Source organism: Pteronotus mesoamericanus, unplaced genomic scaffold (genome assembly GCF_021234165.1).
Source record: "Pteronotus mesoamericanus isolate MK-2021 breed Mesoamerican mustached bat unplaced genomic scaffold, CSHL_Meso_final contig_214, whole genome shotgun sequence".
NCBI classification, from domain to species: Eukaryota; Metazoa; Chordata; class Mammalia; order Chiroptera; family Mormoopidae; genus Pteronotus; species Pteronotus mesoamericanus.
The window spans coordinates 6048056-6066191 of NW_026555089.1; the positions used below are offsets into that span (position 1 = coordinate 6048056).

The following is an 18136-nucleotide window of genomic DNA, read 5'->3' on the forward strand; positions in this document are numbered from 1 at the left end:
CCATAATGCTTTAGATGATATAGGTTCTGTGAAGGAAAGTAAAGCAGGGAAGGAGGCTAGGGAAGGTCAGGGTTTATAGTGTTACCTGGGATGCTCAGGGAGGCAAGCATGAGGTGACATTTGAGTCCAGGTCTAAAGTAGATACGCAGGCAAGTCAGTAGGACACCTGGGGGAAGGGCACTCCAGGCAGGGGCACAGCCAGTGCAAAGCCTCCAAGCCGGAGCATGATTGGAATGTCAGAGAAACTGCAAGAAGTCTAGTGCGCTTGGAGAAGAGTGGGCCCGCATAATAGTAGGAGGTGCAATCAAACAGGTAAAGAGAGGAGCATGCAAGGCTGGTAGTCTTTGAAGGGCTTTGGGACTGGATGCCGTCAGAGAGTTTGTGTGGAGGAGCACTAAGGCTGCTTATAGCTCCACCCTGGTGCTGGGACAGGAGAGGGTAGGGGCAAGGTCAAAGGAAGGGTAGTACAGAGGTCATTGCTCTCACCAAGGGCGGGGGCAGGGGGGTTGCCGGCACCAGCTGGATAGCAGCAGAGGTAGGAGAAGGGGCCAGGACGCGGATGCACGTTCAAGGTGGAGCCAACAGGACCTGCCGAGACCGAGGGGTTGAGGAGTGGGAGGGAGGGGAAAGCGTTAAGATACCTTCAGGTTTTTATCTTGTGCTATTGGGAAAAATGAAGAGGCTTCAGCTGAGATGTGGGTGACTTTGCAAGGGGCCGGGTGGAGGTGGGGAAGAGAAAGATCAGGAATTCGGTTTTGGCCATGTCTGTTTTGAGATGTCTTTTAGATATTCACGTGGACATGTGGAATAATCAAGTCTGGAACTTGGGGGACAGGTCCAGGCAGGAGATAAACATTTTAGTACAGTTAGCATATTTAAAACTGGATGAGGCTGGATGAGACTTGGAAGGATTGTAGGTAGTAGACTAGAATGACTCTTCAGCCTGCGTCCTATTCCTCAGTCAGAAGATCTGGTTGCTAGCACTCTGGGGACCAAAAGAGGTAGCCAAGAATCAGAGGGGAGTGGCTGAGGTGGAAAGAAGGGACATCTCAAACTTATTTTTGAAGGAGGAGGTGGCGAGGAGATTTCGGGGGAGGGGACAGTAGTATGGGCAGAGACAGGAAGCATGAAGCAGTGGGGCAAGGTAGCAGTGAGGAAAAAGCTCCACCCTGGCACAGTCCCCCAGCTTCAGCTTCCCTTCTTTCTTTGTCCACATTGAACTTCATGGTCAGTTGTTTCAGGGAACAAACGCCTGCCACCGTCATCTCCTGTGCCCTGTCTTTTCTGCCACTCCCCACTCTTGGGTCCACCCACCTTCCCCCAGGCTGCTGGAATTTGCTGGACACCAGACAAGACCTGGGAGATGAGCCCAGTAATCCCTTGGGGAGGTGACATCATCCAGGCCCCCGAAAGGCTGAGAAAGCCCGAGGCCCTCTTCCGCCCTAGAGCAGTGTTCCTGGGTCAGCCCCCAGTCATGGCCTCTGCCCTGCTCAGGTCTCCTTGGGTAGTCGCTTCAGAGCCAGAATGGCCTGGGTTTAAACAGCCTCTCTGCTGCATTGGGGTTTGTGACTATTGGCAAGGTAACTAAGGCTTCTGAGACTCGGTTGTTGTCGGTTTTTCATTTCTATTGTGAGACTATCCATGGCAATCATTTCACATCTTGATCCATGGGGCTCTGGGAATCAAGTGACGTGGAAGGGTGGATAGCATCCGGCATAGCCTGGGGCAGGAAAGGGATCCTTCTCAGGTACAAAAGTACGTCTCTGCACCCTCTTTGCCCCGCCCCACCCCTCTCTTCCTCCATTCCCTGCCAAACAGCTGCCCCTGGTGACTAGGCTGTCTACACTGGCCCGTTACCCACTCCCTCCAGCTCCCATGCAAGGACCCAGGGGCCCTTCTCCACTCTCCTCTTCTTTGACCCTTCTGCACAGGGACACTGTCTCCTCCCACCTCCTTCCTGGTCTCCCCTTCTTTTCCTCCCCTTCATCCCAAGGCAGCCACCCCACCCCCCGCGCCCAAATACTGTCCATTGCCCTCCTGCCACTCCAGAGCACTCAGCTGCTCCCAACTATTCAGTTGTTCGTTTGCTCAGCAGAGGCTTGGGGCCACTATGTGCTCCGTGCTGTCATCTGAGCTGGGGAACAGGCTTGGGAGGCAACCCTGCCCAGGGCGGGCGTGTCACAGCACAGCTGGGGCGAGGCAGACTTTGCCCTGTGTGATCAGCTGGCCCTGAGAGTCCCTTGATTTCCCCCAGATTCCCCCCAAAGAATCGGACTGCTGCCCGCTCTCCCTTCCCTGCCGTGCGGGGAGCTGAGCCTTGTCCCAGGCCAGGCTACCCTGGGCCTCAAGCCCTCAGGCCCCTCCCTGGAGTTCTCCCTCCCCCCTCCAGCCTTCTCAGCCCCGCTTCTCTCTGGCTCCAGCCTGCGCCTCCCTCTTACTCAAAAACATTTGGAAACAGTGGCCTGCCCTGTCCCTACCTCCTTGCTTCCCAAGCCACTAACTCCTCAACCCGCTGCAGCCTGGCCTCTCTTCTCACCACCAACCGCAGCCTCTCCCTAATGCCTCCAGCAGTTTTGCTAATTTCGAGGGACCATCTAGGGCCTTATCTTTCTGGACCTTGCTCCACCTTCTGGCATTCTTCACTCCCTTTCCCTTGAAATGCTGTTCTTCCCTTGGCATGTGTGGCCCCACAATCCCGCCCTCTTTCTAAAACGCACACCTGGCCAGGCCAGTTAAAGCCTTACAAAAGCCTAGGCTCTGTGAGGGGTCAGGGTGTGTGGCCCCTGGCCACCGACCAGGTCTCCTCTCTCCACCCCCACCTTCGGCCCTGCTCTTCCTTCACCCGATACCCGATACCCGCTTTCCTCCTCACCCCTGGGGTCCCGGGTTGAACACTGGAAGCCTCCTTCGGACTCAGGTAGCTGGCCCGGGCACACTTCCTGGGGTCTCCTGGTGCCCTGTTCATCCTCCGTCACACAACCTGATGGTCACTCACCTCCGCCATCTCCCCCATGAGACGGCAGGCTCCCTGCTAGGGCAGGACTGCCAGATACAATGCATGGGACAAACTTAAACCCACTCTGTATCGGAAATTCAGATCACTGGGTGCTCTGTACTTTTATACACTAAATTGGGCAACCTTAACCGCTGTACCCCTGGGACTAGCTCAGGGCCTGACGTATGTAGAGCAGGTGCTCAGTAAATATTAGCTGAAGGAATAATGGCAGCAATGACAGCGGCAGACACAGGTACTGTGGGGCACAAAGGAAAGGTAACAGGCTCCCTAGAGGAGGTGACATCTGAGCCAAAGCAGATAGAGATAATTAGGTCATGGCATCAACCAGCCCCTCCATGGGGATGCTTCCTATAGTGGGGTGAGTCGTGTCCCCTAAAAAAACACGTGGAAGTTCTAACCCCTGGGACCTGTGAGTGAGACCTTATTTGGAAATAGGGTCTTTGTAGGTGTCGTTAAATTAAGGGTCTCGGGATGAGATCATCCTTGAATTAGGATTGGCTTTTAAGTCCAGTGACCGATGTCCTTATAACAGGGGGGAGTGGGAGGCTTGAAACACACGTACACAGAGGAGACGGCGCGTGAAGACGGAGGGACGCGGCTCCAGCCGAGGAAGGCCGAGGACTGCGGGGGCCCTCCGGAGCTAGGAGAGAGGCATGGGGAGGATTCTGCCTCAGAGCCCCTAAGAGGAACCAATTCTGCCGACATCTTGATTTTAAACTCCTGGTTGCCAGCCCTGGCTGGTGTGGCTCAATGGGTTGAGTGCCTGCCTGCCAAGTGAAAGGTTACCGGTTCGACTCCCGGTCAGGGCACGTGCCTGGGTTGCAGGCGAGGCCCCCAGCTGGGGGTGTGTGAGAGGCAATGGATCGATATTTCTCTCTCTCTCATTCCCTCTCTCTAAAAATAAATAAATAAAATCTTTAAAAGTAAAATAAAATCCTGGTCTCCAGGACTGTGAGAAAATAAATTGCTGTTTCAAGCCAGCCTGTTTATGGCAGCCCTGGGAAACTAATATACACCCAAGGACCCCAAGGCCCTATCTTTCCCCTGCTCTATCCATAAGACTCTTCCTTTCATGAGCCTTTGTGCCCAGAGCCACCCAGAGTGCCAGAGCTCTTATCCAGCCAGTGACAGGCACCCACCACAATGGCTCTGAAGAGCCTCGCCTCCTGGCACTCAGGACCGCACTGAATGGGGCTGAGCGGTGTGACCAAAAAATACTGAGGAAGCAATACGGCGTGTGACTCCCAAGACGAGGCTCTCAAACCTGAGACCAGGCTTGTGCCTCGTCTCGGGACTGCTCCCTGTGGGGGAAGCCAGCCGCCATGCTGTGGGGACACATGGGCCGCCCCTTGAACGGAGGTCCACATGGTGAGGAGCCGAGGCTTCTCGCTGGCAACCAGCCCCAACCTGCTAACACCTTGGGTGAGCGAGGATTGTCCCACACCAGTCAAGCCTTCAGGGGACCGATGCCCCAGCCAGCATCTTGGTGGCTCCCCCGTGGGGGACTCTGAGACAGAGCGACCCAGGAAAATCACTCCTGAGATTCCGACTCATAGAAACTTCGAGGTCATTTGTTAGGTGGCACGGTTGCTGCCTCAGTGGTACAAAGCCCCAACTAAACGTCGCAGCTTACTGTTCTCAACTTCAAGGTCCTCGGGCCCCACCCTTGGCCTTAGAAGTCGACAGGAGACGACGGGTGGTTGGATTTAATAGTGGCAGCCGGCCTCACCGGCTGCAGGAAGGTGAGAGTCATCGAGTCTGCCTCTTCTTGACAACCAGGGAGGGCGGCGAGGTGTCCTGACTTTGGGGCCCTCAGTCTCCTTGGGCCCTTGTCCAGGTAAGTCACGCCCAACCTGAACGGGCCGTGCGCCCAGAGGCCATTGCCTGGGTGTGCTTCCCAGGGCCACCGTAACAAAGTAGCTCGGACTGGGCGCTTACACAACAGCAACGTGTGGTGCCACGGCTCCGCAGGCCAGAGGTCTGGAATCCAGGGGCTGGCAAGGTGGGGTCCTAGTGGGGGCTGTGAGAGAGGGATCTGTCCAGGTTGCTGTCCTCGGTTGGTAAGTGACCATCTTCACGTCTACGTGGCATTCTCCCCCCGTGGCTGCCTGTGTCCAAACTTCCCCTTCTTAGAAGGATTCCGGTCAGAGTAGGGTCCACCCTGATAACCTTGCTGTACCTTGATTGCCCCTGGAAAGAACCTTTCTCCAAATGAGGTTGCATTCTGAAGTACTAGGCGTTGGCACTTGAACGTATGAATTTTGGGGAGGACACCGTTCAACCTATAAGGACCCCCCTCTTTAGGGCCAAGGGCTTTCCGTCCAAAGCTCATCCCATTTTCTAGCTCTGTCCTTCTCCCTGATCCCTGCTACCGATTCTGTGCCCTCCTGGCAGCCTTTCCGCAGAGCAAGGCGTAGCCCGGGGCCCTCGTCAGCAGCGCCCAGGCAGCCTGTCCCCAGTGCTGCTGGGTGAGACTTTGCAGAGAGGGTGGAGTTGGGGGAGATGATGTACAGTAAGTGCTTGTTGAATGAGTGACTGAAGACATCTAAGCTACAAACTTCAAAACCCATCAACCCGTCTGCCTGTCCCAGGTTATCTGTCCCTGCAGACTCACCACCGGGACTAATGAGCCTGTTGTCCAGCAGGGGCTGTGACCCTCTCTGCTGGTTCTCACCTTAGGAGAGGTGGGCCCCTGGGGCCGTGTCTTCAGGCCCAGAGCCCACAGCAGCCGGTTGATAGGCGCCCGCTCGGTGCCGGCTGCTGTGGGGCTGCTGTGTGAGGGACCGGGCCGGCACAGGCCGGCAGGGTGCATGTCCGCCTTCTCTGGGCTCACGGCCTCGAGGAGGGGACAGGGGATGGACAGGTAAATGTGTAGGTGGTTACATTAGAGGGACTTGTGCCGAGATGGGGAGGGGCGGATGTCCTGCACAAGCTGAGCTTCATTTTGCAACGCAAATGAGAATTACCAAGGGGATGGAGGAGTGCTGCCCAGCCACCAGGGAGCGCGGGTGGGGGAGCGCGGCTGAAGGTCAGTCCAAGTGGGGCGGCGTGGAGGGAGGCCTTGCTGCAGGGGCTGTGGCTGCAAGTGACCGAAGCCTGACATCACCCAGCTCAATCAAGGGGATGTGCTGACTGGCTCATGTGATTAAAAAGTTCAGAGGTTCAGTGGCTTCAGATGAGGCCGATCCAGGCTCTGACTCAATGGTGTCCCTGAGAAACCAGTTTTTCCCCATCTCTTCGAGGTCCCCTCCACAGAGCTGGCTTTCCTTGAGGATCAAATATGGCAGCCAACACTCCCGGCTTGGCTTCCTGGCCTTTGTCCCATATTTGTAGCCTGCTGCTCGGGCCATATTAGGTCACTGGTCCACACTCTGAACCACGTGGCGTCCAGGGCCTTGGGAAGGGCTGACACCGGTGTGGGATCAACCCCACAGCACCACAGTGATCCCGGAGGAGGAAGGCGAAGGGGGACTAGAGGTCAGGAGGCCAGATCGGGAAGGAGATAAGTCTTGCTCGGGAGCTTGAACTTAATCCAAGGCTAATGAGAAGCAGAGGATTGACTGGATCAGATTGGTTTTGAGAAAAATCACTCTGGCTACTGAATAAGGAACAGATTAGGGGAGGGCCGGAGCGGAGGCAGGGAGGCCGGCCTGGAGCGGGCGAGGGGGGTGGCTGCCTTGGCGGGAAGGTCAGAAGCTGGAGACTGAGGGGCACAGAAGTGAAGCGCAGGGAGGAGCCCCGGGCAGCTCCCAAGTACCTGCTTGGAGTACCGGTGGGAAGAGAGTGGGGAGGGCGGCAGGCAATGCAAGTGAGTGGCCAAGAGGCTGAGATCCGTTGGGACCGACTGGCCCGAGGGGTCTGAGAGCTAGCCAAGCTCAGCTGTCCAGAAGGCGGTTGGCTGGATAAAGGGGTCTGGACAGCTGGGGTGGGTGTCTGGGCTGGACCGGAGTGCACACATCCCAGGGAGTTAAGGATGTGGAGCGGGCCTGAAAGACCAGCAGGAGGGTCTGGAGGCAGCCAGGAGGACAGCCGGCGGGGGGTGGGGGGCTGATGTCTAGGGGCAGGGGCGGTGCTCTGTGTTCAGAGGCGGAGTGAGGCCACGCCTGGCCAATGTCCTTCGGGTTTACAGACAATAGGCCACTGGTGACCTTGGCAAGAACAGCCTCTGTGGAGTGGCTGGAGGTGAAATGGCCCTGTCTGGGGCTGGGAAGTGAGTGGGAGGTGAGGACGAGGATGGAGGGGTGCGAACAAGTCTTTGAAGAAGCCTGGCCTAAAAAAAGAAAAGGCAGCAGTAGCTTTAGCTGAAAGGGGGAGTCGGAGGTGACCATGGATGGAGGGAGCGGGGTGTGTGTGTTGGCGTGTCAGTGTCTGTCGGGGGTGGGGAGGTTTAGGGCGGAGGGACTTGGACGGGTTGATGTGTTGAGCAAAATAATGAGGGAGGAGAGATAAATGAGGACCAAGGTGCTCAGGATGTGTGTGTTGGCGGGGGGGTGGGGGGGGATGGAGCCTGGGAACTAGGTTGGCCTTGAAGGGGACGGTATCTCTACACCTGGAGGTGAGAGGGAAGGAGCTGAATCTCTGGCGTGGGGGTCGGCCTCGGAGGGCTTCCTGCCAGATGGCCTCAGTTCTCTCTGGAAGTGGGAGGCAAGGCCATGTGTTAAGGGCCAGGCAGCAGGTGGGTGGGGGCGGGGGTGGAGGAGGAGCCTGAGTGGGGCGCAGGAGGGGACACCCGCTGCCAGCCGGGGAGCCCTGGATGTGCCCTGACAGAACGGAGCCTGCCTGCAGGAGCCAGCGGCCCCAAGGGCCAGGCTGGGCACAGGGCATGCAAATAGGTGGGCCGAGCCAGGCTTTGCTGGGTGGACGGGGCGTTCCGGGGCACTAGGCAGGGCTCGGCAGATGGTGAACACACCTGTTTGGCTGGATCAGAAACAAGTTGGAAAGCCCTTGAGTAGTGAGCTGGGAGAAGAGGAGAAGGTCCAACTTTGGCCAGAAGGCAATAGGTAACCACAGGACATTACCGAGCTGGAGAGGGACAGCGTCAAAGCAGCGCTCTAGGATTGGTATCCGGCCGCGTGTCCTTGGTGGAGTGGAGAGATCAGGCTGAAGGCAGGGGTCCGGAGCAATCGACAGGTCTGAAGGGAGGATGCCAAGTGTCAAATGTCACAGAGAAAGAGCTGTTCGTACTGAGGGTCCGACCCAGGAGACCCAGGAGGCACTGGGCCTCAGCTGGACCCCAGAGCAGGGTCTGTCTCAAAGAGCAGTGAGGGTTTCCAGCCCTGCCTGGGGCGCTCACTAAGGGACGCCTGCCTCAGAAAGAAACCAGCATCGATGAAGGCTCTAATTACATCCCAGCTGAGATGACGTTGGATCCTCCCAATAATCAGATGAGGTCAGAATTATTGTTTCCTTTGAGAGATGGAAGGACTGAGGTTCAGAGAGGCCAAGTGACTCACCTCAGACCACACAGCAAGCGAGAAGCAAGGTCTGAGCTCCCTGGCTTGTGATGCACCTGCACTTTTCCTGCTGTTCCTGTCTCTTCTGCCATTTTGCTGGGGGTTTCTGTTCCTCCTGACTTTATTCTGGAAGGTTCTGGGTGGCTCTGGGTCCAGACGGCTTGCTGGGGATTGGATCTAAAACTCAGTAACCCCCAAATGGTCCAGGGGGACCTTGATTCTATGCACTTGCCCCAGGAAAGTGGGCTCCTCAGAGGGCCGGGCTGAGCCTGGGAGGGTATTTGTGGCCAGGCAGAGGTGGGACCCCTTGGTCCCCACTGTCACCACCAGAGGGCGCCAGCTGTTGCCCAGGTGAGGGCGTGGGGAGGTCCCTCATCCTGGCTTCCGGAGAAACAGCAGGGGCTCTGGGGGCTGGAAACTGCCCTGCCCCCCTCCCCCGCGCCCCTACGCCAACGGGTTCAGGGAGTCCTGTCACCTTGTCCAGTCTGCTTCAGCTAAGGTCTTACTGACCCTTCCTCCTCAGTTCCTGCTTTGCTCATGGAGTCAGGTTTCTGCGGTGTGGGTGTCAGGAAGCCTGGGGTCTCCTTGCTGACCTTCTCCTGGTTCTGCTCTGCCCTCCCCCACCGCCACTCACAGATTTGCCTGCCTTACCTCCTTCAGCCCCCTCCTCACGTGGCTGCAGTGCTGAGCGGTGCCAAGCACTGGGTTGTCACCTCTGTCACCTTCTGTCAGCCTCTTCACAACCCTCAGGGGGAGTGTGAGCCAGTCCAGGGGATTTACTAACGGGCCGGAGGAGAGGAGGGCAGTGCCCTGGGCCACACAGCCTGCCAGTGGGCTCTGGGTGGGGGTGGGGGGAGGGAGGGAGGAATCACATTCCTGCCTGGGAAGGGCTGAGGGGGTGGGGGCCCTAGAGGCTTCTCCCCAAGCTCTTTCCACAATGGAACCCATCTCCTCTGTCCCTGCCTCACCCCTCCCCAGGCTTTCAGTCCAGAGAGGCATCTCCCCCCCAACTCCCCCCAACTCCTCAGCCGGGTTTCTTTAGATCCTGCCACCCTCCCTCCCCCACCCCAGGGCCGCCAGCCTGCCTGCCTGCCTGCTTCCCTCCCCAAGCTTAGCCCCTTGGCTGTGGCCACTGAGGGCCTGGCGGGGGTCCCAGGCACCACACCGCAGCGGCCAGAGCTCGGGACAGTCCCAGTCTGTCTGGCAGGGATGTGAGTTCAGGATTGGCTGGCGCTGCCCCCGCCTTTGGGAGGAGGGAGCAGCGAGGGGAGGCCCGGTGGCTGGCTCAAGGTCACCCTCCTTTTCTCTCCCAGCATCCCTGCTCAACCTTTGTCCCTCTGCCTCACCTTGAGGAGGGAGGAGGCAAGGTGCCCGAGAAGCAGAGGACCGAGGAGCTCTGGGAAGAGGAAGGCACGTTGGGCTCCTGACATTTATTCATTCAGCAGATCCTGAGTGCCTCCTCCATGCCTGGCATTGAGAGCACAGCAGTGAGCAGGGTGGGCACAGTCCCTGCCCACAGCCCAGCGAGGAGGCCGACAGGATATAAACAATCACACAAATAATGTAAACTTGTGTCCCTAGCAGTGCGACAAAGACCCTGAGCAGGGGTTTGGTCTGGCTTCCCTGGGGAGCTCCGGGTAAGGAGCCTTATCTGGCCTGGGAGGGAGGCAGTCTACAGCCCCGGCTAAGGGCTTTGCGGAGGCCTGTGCGGCGGCTGTGCAAAGCCTCAGTTTCCTCCCCTGGAAAATGCAGGAAACACACGTGCCCCGGATCACGGGGTTGCTGCAAGGCTGCGAGGTGGCCTGCATCCTGGCCCACAGCCCTCAGAAAGGAGGCACTGTCATCCTTCCCGAGGAAGGTGAGGGGGAGCTCATCAGTGAAAATGGCGGGGAGGGCCTTCCCGGAGGCCAGCAGCTCTCACCCAGCTCAGGGGTGGCCTCAGGGCGGTGAGGGACCCCCGTTCCTGAGCCGTGCTTCCCAGCTTTGCTGGCCCCTCTGCCGCCTAAAGCAGAAGGGGAGGAGGGGCTGATTCCCCTGGCTGCCTCTCCTTTCCCCTCCCGCACCCCCCTGTCCCTGGCCACGTGGCACCTCTGCACCTCTGCACCCCTGGCCAGGGGGGGAGTGTGATTCCTGACCCAGGGGCTGGGGGAGCCAGGGAAAAGTGGGTGGGATCTGGGGTACTGCTGCCACCAGGTCCCTCAGAGCAGCCCCCTCCATTCGGCACCAAAGCCCCAGGGCGGCAGGGAGGGGGTGCTGTCTCTTTAAGAGCCTTCAGGCTGCTGGGAGCAGATGGCCAGGCCGGCCGGGGCCCCTTGTCCTTTGTGTGGCATTGCACAAAAGAGGGGGCCAGCTGGGGAGGGGGTGGCTGCAGCAGGTGGGAGGGTGGGGCCTTGCCCCTCCCCCTTCTATCCCTGCCGCCATTGCCTTCGGGGAGAGGTTTTCTCACTAGGAATGCCCCTCCTCTCTGAATACTGTGGCCCCCACGGTCACCCCCAAACTCCTAGGATACCCCTCGGGTATTGTGTCCCAGCTCCTAGGCTAAAGCCTCAGCACAGCACGGCCTAGGAACTGCCCCCTCCAACTTCAAGGAATAAACCTCCCCTCCCTGCCCCCACCTCCAGAGCTGAATCTTTGACTGGCCTGAGCTCTAGGCTCTCCGGAGACGGAGAGCAGAATTAGGTTCTTCCATGTGTGTGTGTGGCGGGGGAGGGGCTGATGCTGGGGAAGGAAGGATGCCAGGGGCTAGGGGTACCTGGGGCAGCCCTGGGGGAGGGGGCCCAGGACATGCATGATGCGATGCCTGGGGGTGAGGGCTGGGCCCTGGGCCCTAGGAATGAGTAGGGAAAGGAGGCAGGGGTGGGAGGATGGGGAACCCAACTGACGCCCTGCCTAACGGGGTTCTGGTGTGGGCAAGATGGAAGACTCCATCATAGGAGAGGGCTGTGTGCAGCGATGGCTGCCTGCCAGGCAGGAGGGGACAGAGATGACAGCCTCCCTAAAGGCTGGAGGTGCTGGGGGCGGGGTGGAACCCTGCCGCGCAGGAAGGGTCAGGCTGGGGAGGCTCTTTTCGTCTTGTAGCAGACCCTTAGCTCAGACCTGCCCTTGGCCCATTCATTCTCCTTCTTTGTCCAGACCTCCCCACCCTGGGGCTTGGTGCCCAATCCATGATTTAAGAGGAAAAAGGCCCCGTAGCTGTGGCTCGAGGTGTGGCGGGCAACGTGGCCGGCGGCTGGGTGGCCCCAGGGTGGCCCCATGTGGCCCGACCGTGCCGCAGCCGGGTGGAGTCGTGGCTGACTTTGCCCAGCCGCCCCCAGGAGCCCCCAGGACTAGGAGGCCCCAGGCAGGTCGTGAACCGACCGCAGGACCCCGGCCGGCTGGCCTCAGACAGCGGGTGGGGGCGGGGACCCTGGCTGGGCCCTGGGTTGCTTCTAAATTTAGGAATCTGATTACAGAGTGGCCGAGGAAGTGAAGGGAGTGGAGGGTGCGAGCGCAGCATCGGCTCTGTCTGGGCACAGCGGGGTGTGCCCGGGTGGAGGTGTGTCTTGGAGTCTGGGGCTCTGGGTGGGAAGGGCGGCGGGCTGGGGACTCAGGCCTGTGTGCTCTGCCGCACGTGCCCCGGGCGGCGGGGACGGGCACCGGCACGGCTCGCAGGCTCAGAGCCGCCGCCGGTGTGTGCGCCGGCTCTTTGTGTGCCTGGCAGGGTGGCTGGGTCTGGCTTTGAAAGTCTCTGCCCACCCCCTCCCCCATCTCCGTCTGTGCCGCTCTACCCGCTTCCCGGTCTGTCACTCTGCCCGTGCTTGTCCTGGGGGAGGGGGATGCTGCTCCCAGCTGGGGTGACAGTGAACCCAGTGGGGAGGAGACCCAGCTCCGCCCTCTCCTTGCAGTCCAGACCTTCCCCTGCACCTCTCACTCCCTGTCCTCCAACCCCTTATGCCACTGTTTTGGGGTGCACACTGCAGCAGTTAAAGGGAACTGGGGTGACCCCTGGGGATTCGCAGATGCACCAGAAGCTAGGTTTGGCCGAGCAGCTCTTGGAGGAATTCATTCCTGGCCTGTCCGGCCTCCCATCCGCTCTGGCCCCCAAGGGCGCCTGAAGGGGGGGTCCCCCCTGCGGAAGGGGGGGAGGGGAGTTCCTTGGCAGGAAGGGAAATGGAAGGAAAAGCTGGGCTCCACCCGGGCGGGCGGGCAGGCGGCCTCAGGGCCCCCGGGGCAGACGGCAGTAACCCGAGCCCACGGGTGTGTGGGACTGGTGTGCGCGTGGGTGGGGCTGACCCCCAGCTACTGCTGGGGAACGCGAGGTCTCCCCAAGGGGCAAGTCTGAGAGCCCGTGGGGCCCGCAGAGGGACGCGCTCACCACTCCGGTCCTGACCCCACCCCCTGGAGGTCTAGCCCCAGCCCCCAGGCCCCGCCCTCCGGGCCCTCCCGCCCACCCCAGGGCCAGATGTTCAGCTGGCGGAGGCATCGGCTGGGGGAGGGGTGCTGAGGCCGCAGCCGGCACTACTTCCCTGCCAGCAGCTTCATTGTGTGCGCGAGGAGCGAGCGGCGGCGGAGAGCGGGCGGGTGATCGAGCAGCAGCCCGAGCGCGCCGGGGAGAGGGAGAGCGAGCGCGCCGGGGAGCGTGCGAGGCGGCGCCCGCGGCTGAGCTCCGCCCGACTCCCGGCAACTCTGCCCCAGCGCCGCGTGCCGTGCGCGCCGTCCCGCCGCCACAACCGGGGTCCCGCCGCCACCTCCGTAGCCCCGCCGGCTGCCGTCGCAGGCAGGGGTCTGGTCGGGACAGGGGTACCCGCCCTGGGACTGGGGCATCCCGGTGCAGCCGAGAGGCGCGGAGCCTGCGGGGGGCGTCAGTTGCGCTGCAGCGCCCGCTTGCTGAACTGCGTGGGCAGGAGGGCGGTGGGGCTCTTGGGCGCCCCGAGGGCAGGGTGCCCTGACTTCTGGGGAACCCCCATCCCCGGGAGTGTATAGAGCGAGCGCGCCCCGCAGCCGCACCGGACCTTGCGCTCATTCCCCTGCGTACCCCACTTCTACACAAACTTTTCCGACGCCTTCGCCCGTGGGGGTCGCAGAAAGCGCTGGGCCGCCCGCTGGGCTCCCGCCCCGCCGGACCCCAGCCACGCTGACCTCCTGCCTCTTGTAGCCTCAGTGGCGACCTCTCCAGGCCGGGCCGGGCACGGCACTCGAGGCGAGCGCGGCAACCCCCGGTCGCTCTCCGAAGGCTCCCGCGCCCCCCGGGGCAGCTGGGCGGGGTAATGCCCTCGGTGATGGAGAAGCCGAGCGCGGGCTCCGGGATCCTGTCCCGCAGCCGGGCCAAGACGGCGCCCAACGGCGGACAGCCTCACTCGGAGGATGACAGCAGCGAAGAGGAACACTCGCACGGTGAGCCCCGCGGCCTAGGGTTAAAGGTGCACCCCGGGTGGGGGGGGGGCGCGAAGTGGGAGGGGGCGGGGCGGGGGAGAGTTGCGGGCCACGGGCATATTACACTGACGGTTCCTGCCCCCCTTGGATTGGAGCCTCTGCCTTGCTTCTCCTCAAAGCCTGGAGCTGCCGGCATGGGGAATCTGGAGGCTGGGCCCCTAGCTGCCGAGGAGGAGGGCCTGCCCGCCCGCGCCCTGCCCTCAGTCCCTGTGGGACGAGGGCATCCCTCCCGTCCACAGATTGGGCCCCTCATACCTTGCCACCTTGCAGGGGACTGAGGTCGGGCTGGGGCAAGATCTGGAAAGACACCTCCACACCAAGCTGTGAAGCTCATGTGGTGGGGAGGAGCCTTGGATTCCCTGCAGGGCTGTGGTCCAGGTCTAGGGGCAGCCCTCCAACCTCCCCCCACCCCCCAGCCAGAACAAAGGGCTCTGCCTGGTCTGGGCTCTGAAACTGGCCCCTGTCCTCTGCTCCCCCACCCAACCCCCCATGGGCTATGACTAGGCAGGGGCTTTTCCTCTTCAAGTTCCATCTGTGGCTGAAGGTAACTGAGGGGAAAGATGAGGGAAAAGTGAGCCTGCTGGAAGGTGGGGGCCCTGGGTGCTCAGGAAGAACTCCAGGCCAGCCACCTCCCCCGCCACATCCTCCCATCCTCCCTCCCTCCCTGGAGCCCTGATGGCCTCCCCCTGGCTCTACAGACAGCATGATCCGCGTTGGAACCAATTACCAGGCCGTAATTCCGGAGTGCAAGCCTGGTGAGTGGCAGGACAGGCTGCGCTGGGAGGGGAGCGGAGGACCCATGGCTTGGCCCTGAGCCCCACCTGGGGGAGCCCTTGGCTGGCGCCCACTGGAAGGACAGACCAGGCGGGCAGGCGGGGGTGGGTGGCCCGTGGCATGGTTAGTTTTCCTGCTCTGCCTTCCTGTCTGGGTCTCTGCCCCTCCTTCCCTTCTGGGCCTCACCTCACAGGCCCCACTCCTCTGCCGCCCTTTGGCCATGGGTCCAGGCCAGCGCCACCAGGCTGATCCGAGCGTCGCTTTCCCTCCTCTGCCTTTCAGAGAGCCCTGCACGCTACAGCAACAAGGAGCTGAAGGGGATGCTGGTGTGGTCGCCCAACCACTGTGTGTCGGATGCCAAGCGTGAGTGGGTGGGACCCTGGGTTCGTGCGCATCCCTGGGAGCTGGGGTTCATGCCAGTCTCCCTCGGAAGTGGGCTGGAGGCTGAGATATGGGTTCAGCTCCTGCCCGGGGCTCAGGCTTGCCGGTGTACCCGTTTGGGGAGGCCTGGGGGAGGCGTTGCGACCCCTCATCCAAGGCCCGGCCCCATCTGCCCCCGCAGTTGACAAGTACATTGCGATGGCCAAGGAGAAGCACGGCTACAACATTGAGCAGGTGAGCCTGGGCCCCACACACGCGTGGGGGGACGGGACCAGGCAGTGATGGGGGTGGCAGAGCCTCAGCTGCCTCCTCTCCCGGGCCAGGCACTGGGCATGCTCCTGTGGCATAAGCACGACGTGGAGAAGTCACTGGCCGACCTGGCCAACTTCACCCCGTTCCCCGACGAGTGGACCGTAGAGGACAAGGTGCTGTTTGAACAGGCCTTTGGCTTCCATGGCAAATGCTTCCAGCGGATCCAGCAGATGGTAAAGCCCTCCACCCCCGCCATCACTCCTCAGCCCCTCCTTTCTGATGAGCCTTCTGATGGGGCCCAGACTCTTGGGTGGCCCCAGCCTCTGGCGTTGCCCCTTCAGCTGCCCGACAAGCTGATCCCCAGCCTGGTGAAGTACTACTACTCTTGGAAGAAGACCCGCAGCCGGACCAGCGTGATGGACAGACAGGCTCGGCGGCTGGGGGGCCGGAAGGACAAAGAAGAGAGGTGGGGGTCCAGGGGCAAGCCCAGGGGGCGGGGGCAACCTGAGCTCCTGGGGGACCCTGCCCCTGCCTCATCCTTCCCTGGCCCCTGTGTCAGCAGCGATGAGCTTGAAGAGGGACGAGGAGCCGTGAGTGAGGGAGAGCCAGATGCTGGAGACCCCAAGAGAGAGGTGAGGTCCCAGAGCTGGCCTGACCCACCCACTCGCCCTCTCCTGGGGCTCTGTCCCACCCTCCCCCTCTCCTTTCTCTGGCAGCCTCTGCCCTCTAGGCCCCTGAATGCCCGCCCAGGCCCCGGGAAGAAGGAGGCCCAGGGGTCTCAGTATCGCCACCACCCCCTGAGAACCCGGCGGCGCCCTCCCAAGGGCATGTACCTGAGCCCGGAGGGCCTCACTGCCGTGTCAGGGAGCCCGGACCTTGCCAACCTCACGCTTCGAGGCCTCGACTCCCAGCTCATCTCCCTCAAGCGCCAGGTGGGGGCCCAAGTAAAGAGGAGGCTGTGCAGAGGGAGCTTTTGGCAGCTGGGAATTATGACGGGGGGCAGCCGAGGTGTGAGGGAGATGGGGCAGGTGCCAAGCCTGTCTCTACCCCTGCCCTGCCTTCTGGGCTTCTGGGTAACTTGGCATTCTTTCTGGGCCTTTAAAAAAACAAACAAACAAAAAAACTGGTCTGTGAAAAGGAGTGAAGCACAGCGTCTCCCTACTGAGTGGTTGTGAGGGCGGAATGAGCAAGATGGTGGGTGGCAAAGAGCTTTGTTGGGAGGTGGCACTGCCGTCTGCAGACGCAGGGCCCCGGCGAGGGCTGGTATTGACTGACAGTGTCGCTGGCCTGGAGAGTCTGATAGCCCTTCATTGCCTGGCCTCCTCAGGTGCAAAGCATGAAGCAGACCAACAGCAGCCTCCGCCAGGCCCTGGAGGGCGGCATTGACCCACTGCGCCCCCCTGAGGTAAGGCGGCCCTTCGAGTTGGGGTGCAGGAAGGGGTTCTCCCTGGCGGCAGAGCAGAAAGAGGCATCCTGCCTAGAGAGCTGGGCCTCCGTTTTTATGTCTTTGAGCGTAAAGGATATATATCCCTGTTCCCCAGGCCAACACCAAGTTCAACTCCCGCTGGACCACAGACGAGCAGCTGCTGGCTGTACAAGGTGGGTTAGACTATGAGGAGAACAGAGGGCCCCGGGAGTCTCTCCGCCACCCTCCAAGGAGCTGGGGCAGAGGGGAAAGATCAGGAAGTAACTAGTTCCGAGGGGTATTCACAGTCTGCTGCCCTTTTGACTCTTGCAGCCATCCGTAGGTATGGCAAAGACTTTGGGGCTATTGCAGAGGTGATTGGGAACAAGACTTTGACCCAGGTGAAGACCTTCTTTGTGAGCTACCGGCGCCGCTTCAATCTGGAGGAGGTGCTGCAGGAGTGGGAGGCCGAGCAGGACGGGGCTCCTGGAGCCCCGGTCCCCATGGAGGAGGCTAGGAGAGGGGCTCCCTTGCCAGCCTCAGCCCTAGAGGAAGATGATGAGGTGAGAAGGAGTGAGAGAAACCCTTCAGAGAAGAGAGGCGAGGAGCTGCCTAGTCATTAGGCTGGGCCGAGGGTGTGGCGGGGCCTGGTTTTCTCACTCTTCTTTTTCCTCTCAGGTCCAGATTACATCCGTCTCAACATCTGTGCCCCGATCGGTGCCCCCTGTGCCACCGCCCCCTCCACCTCCCACTTCGCTGTCCCAGCCGCCCCCACTGCTGAGGCCACCTTTGCCCACGGCTCCTACCCTGCTTCGCCAGCCACCCCCACTGCAGCAGGGCCGCTTCCTCCAGCCCCGGCTGGCCCCCAACCAGCCCCCACCGCCTCTCATCCGCCCTGCTCTGGCTGCCTCCCGCCACAGTGCCCGCCCCGGCCCTCAGCCCCCGCCCACCCTGATCGGAGCCCCCCTGGAGCCTCCAGCACCCTCACTTTGAGCCCTGAGGCTCCCCATCAACCAGAGGCTCCTGAACACCTTTGCTGGATGTGTTTGGGCACCTCTGGCTTCACTGAGGACAGAAGGGACTAGAGCTCTGCCAGGTCCTTCAAAGACCCAGTGCTGCTGATGGTCTTTGGCAGAAGGCCGACAGTTCTGATGCGTGTTTCTGGCGGTGGAGCCCATCTCTTCCGCCACTGTAGCCAGGGGCTGGGCCTCGGGCCCTCGGAGCTGGCCTGAGGGCACTTTCCCTTCCTGGACGGGGCTGGAAGGGCTGCCTCCCGGCCTGCTGGGGTTTGGCCTTTGGGCCCTGCCCTTCGTGTAGAGGGGGTAGTGACTGTAGCTTGGGGGGTGGGAGAGAGGACATTTTGGCCGGTTGGTGGTTCCTCTCCCTTCTTTTAGCAATAAGCCTGGGGTGAGGTAGGGAGGGGGCTGGAGGGAGGAGGTGGGC

At 61.3% G+C, this 18136-nt stretch overlaps 1 protein-coding gene across 2 annotated transcripts; it reads left to right on the forward strand.

The window, feature by feature from the left end:
• Positions 1-13715: 13715 nt before the first annotated feature.
• RCOR2 (REST corepressor 2) lies at positions 13716-17778 on the forward strand. 2 transcript variants are annotated; one of them, XM_054570980.1, is made up of 12 exons: positions 13716-13842; positions 14580-14636; positions 14938-15018; positions 15218-15270; positions 15360-15521; positions 15630-15754; positions 15851-15920; positions 16005-16220; positions 16616-16693; positions 16830-16887; positions 17027-17256; positions 17372-17686. In XM_054570980.1, the coding sequence occupies exons 1-12, from the start codon at positions 13716-13718 to the stop codon at positions 17684-17686; spliced, it is 1572 nt and encodes a 523-aa protein (XP_054426955.1). The 2 variants fall into 2 exon arrangements, with proteins under 2 accessions (XP_054426955.1, XP_054426956.1); XM_054570981.1 differs by lacking the exon at positions 17027-17256 and having other exon boundaries at positions 17372-17778.
• The last annotated feature ends 358 nt before the right edge of the window (positions 17779-18136 follow it).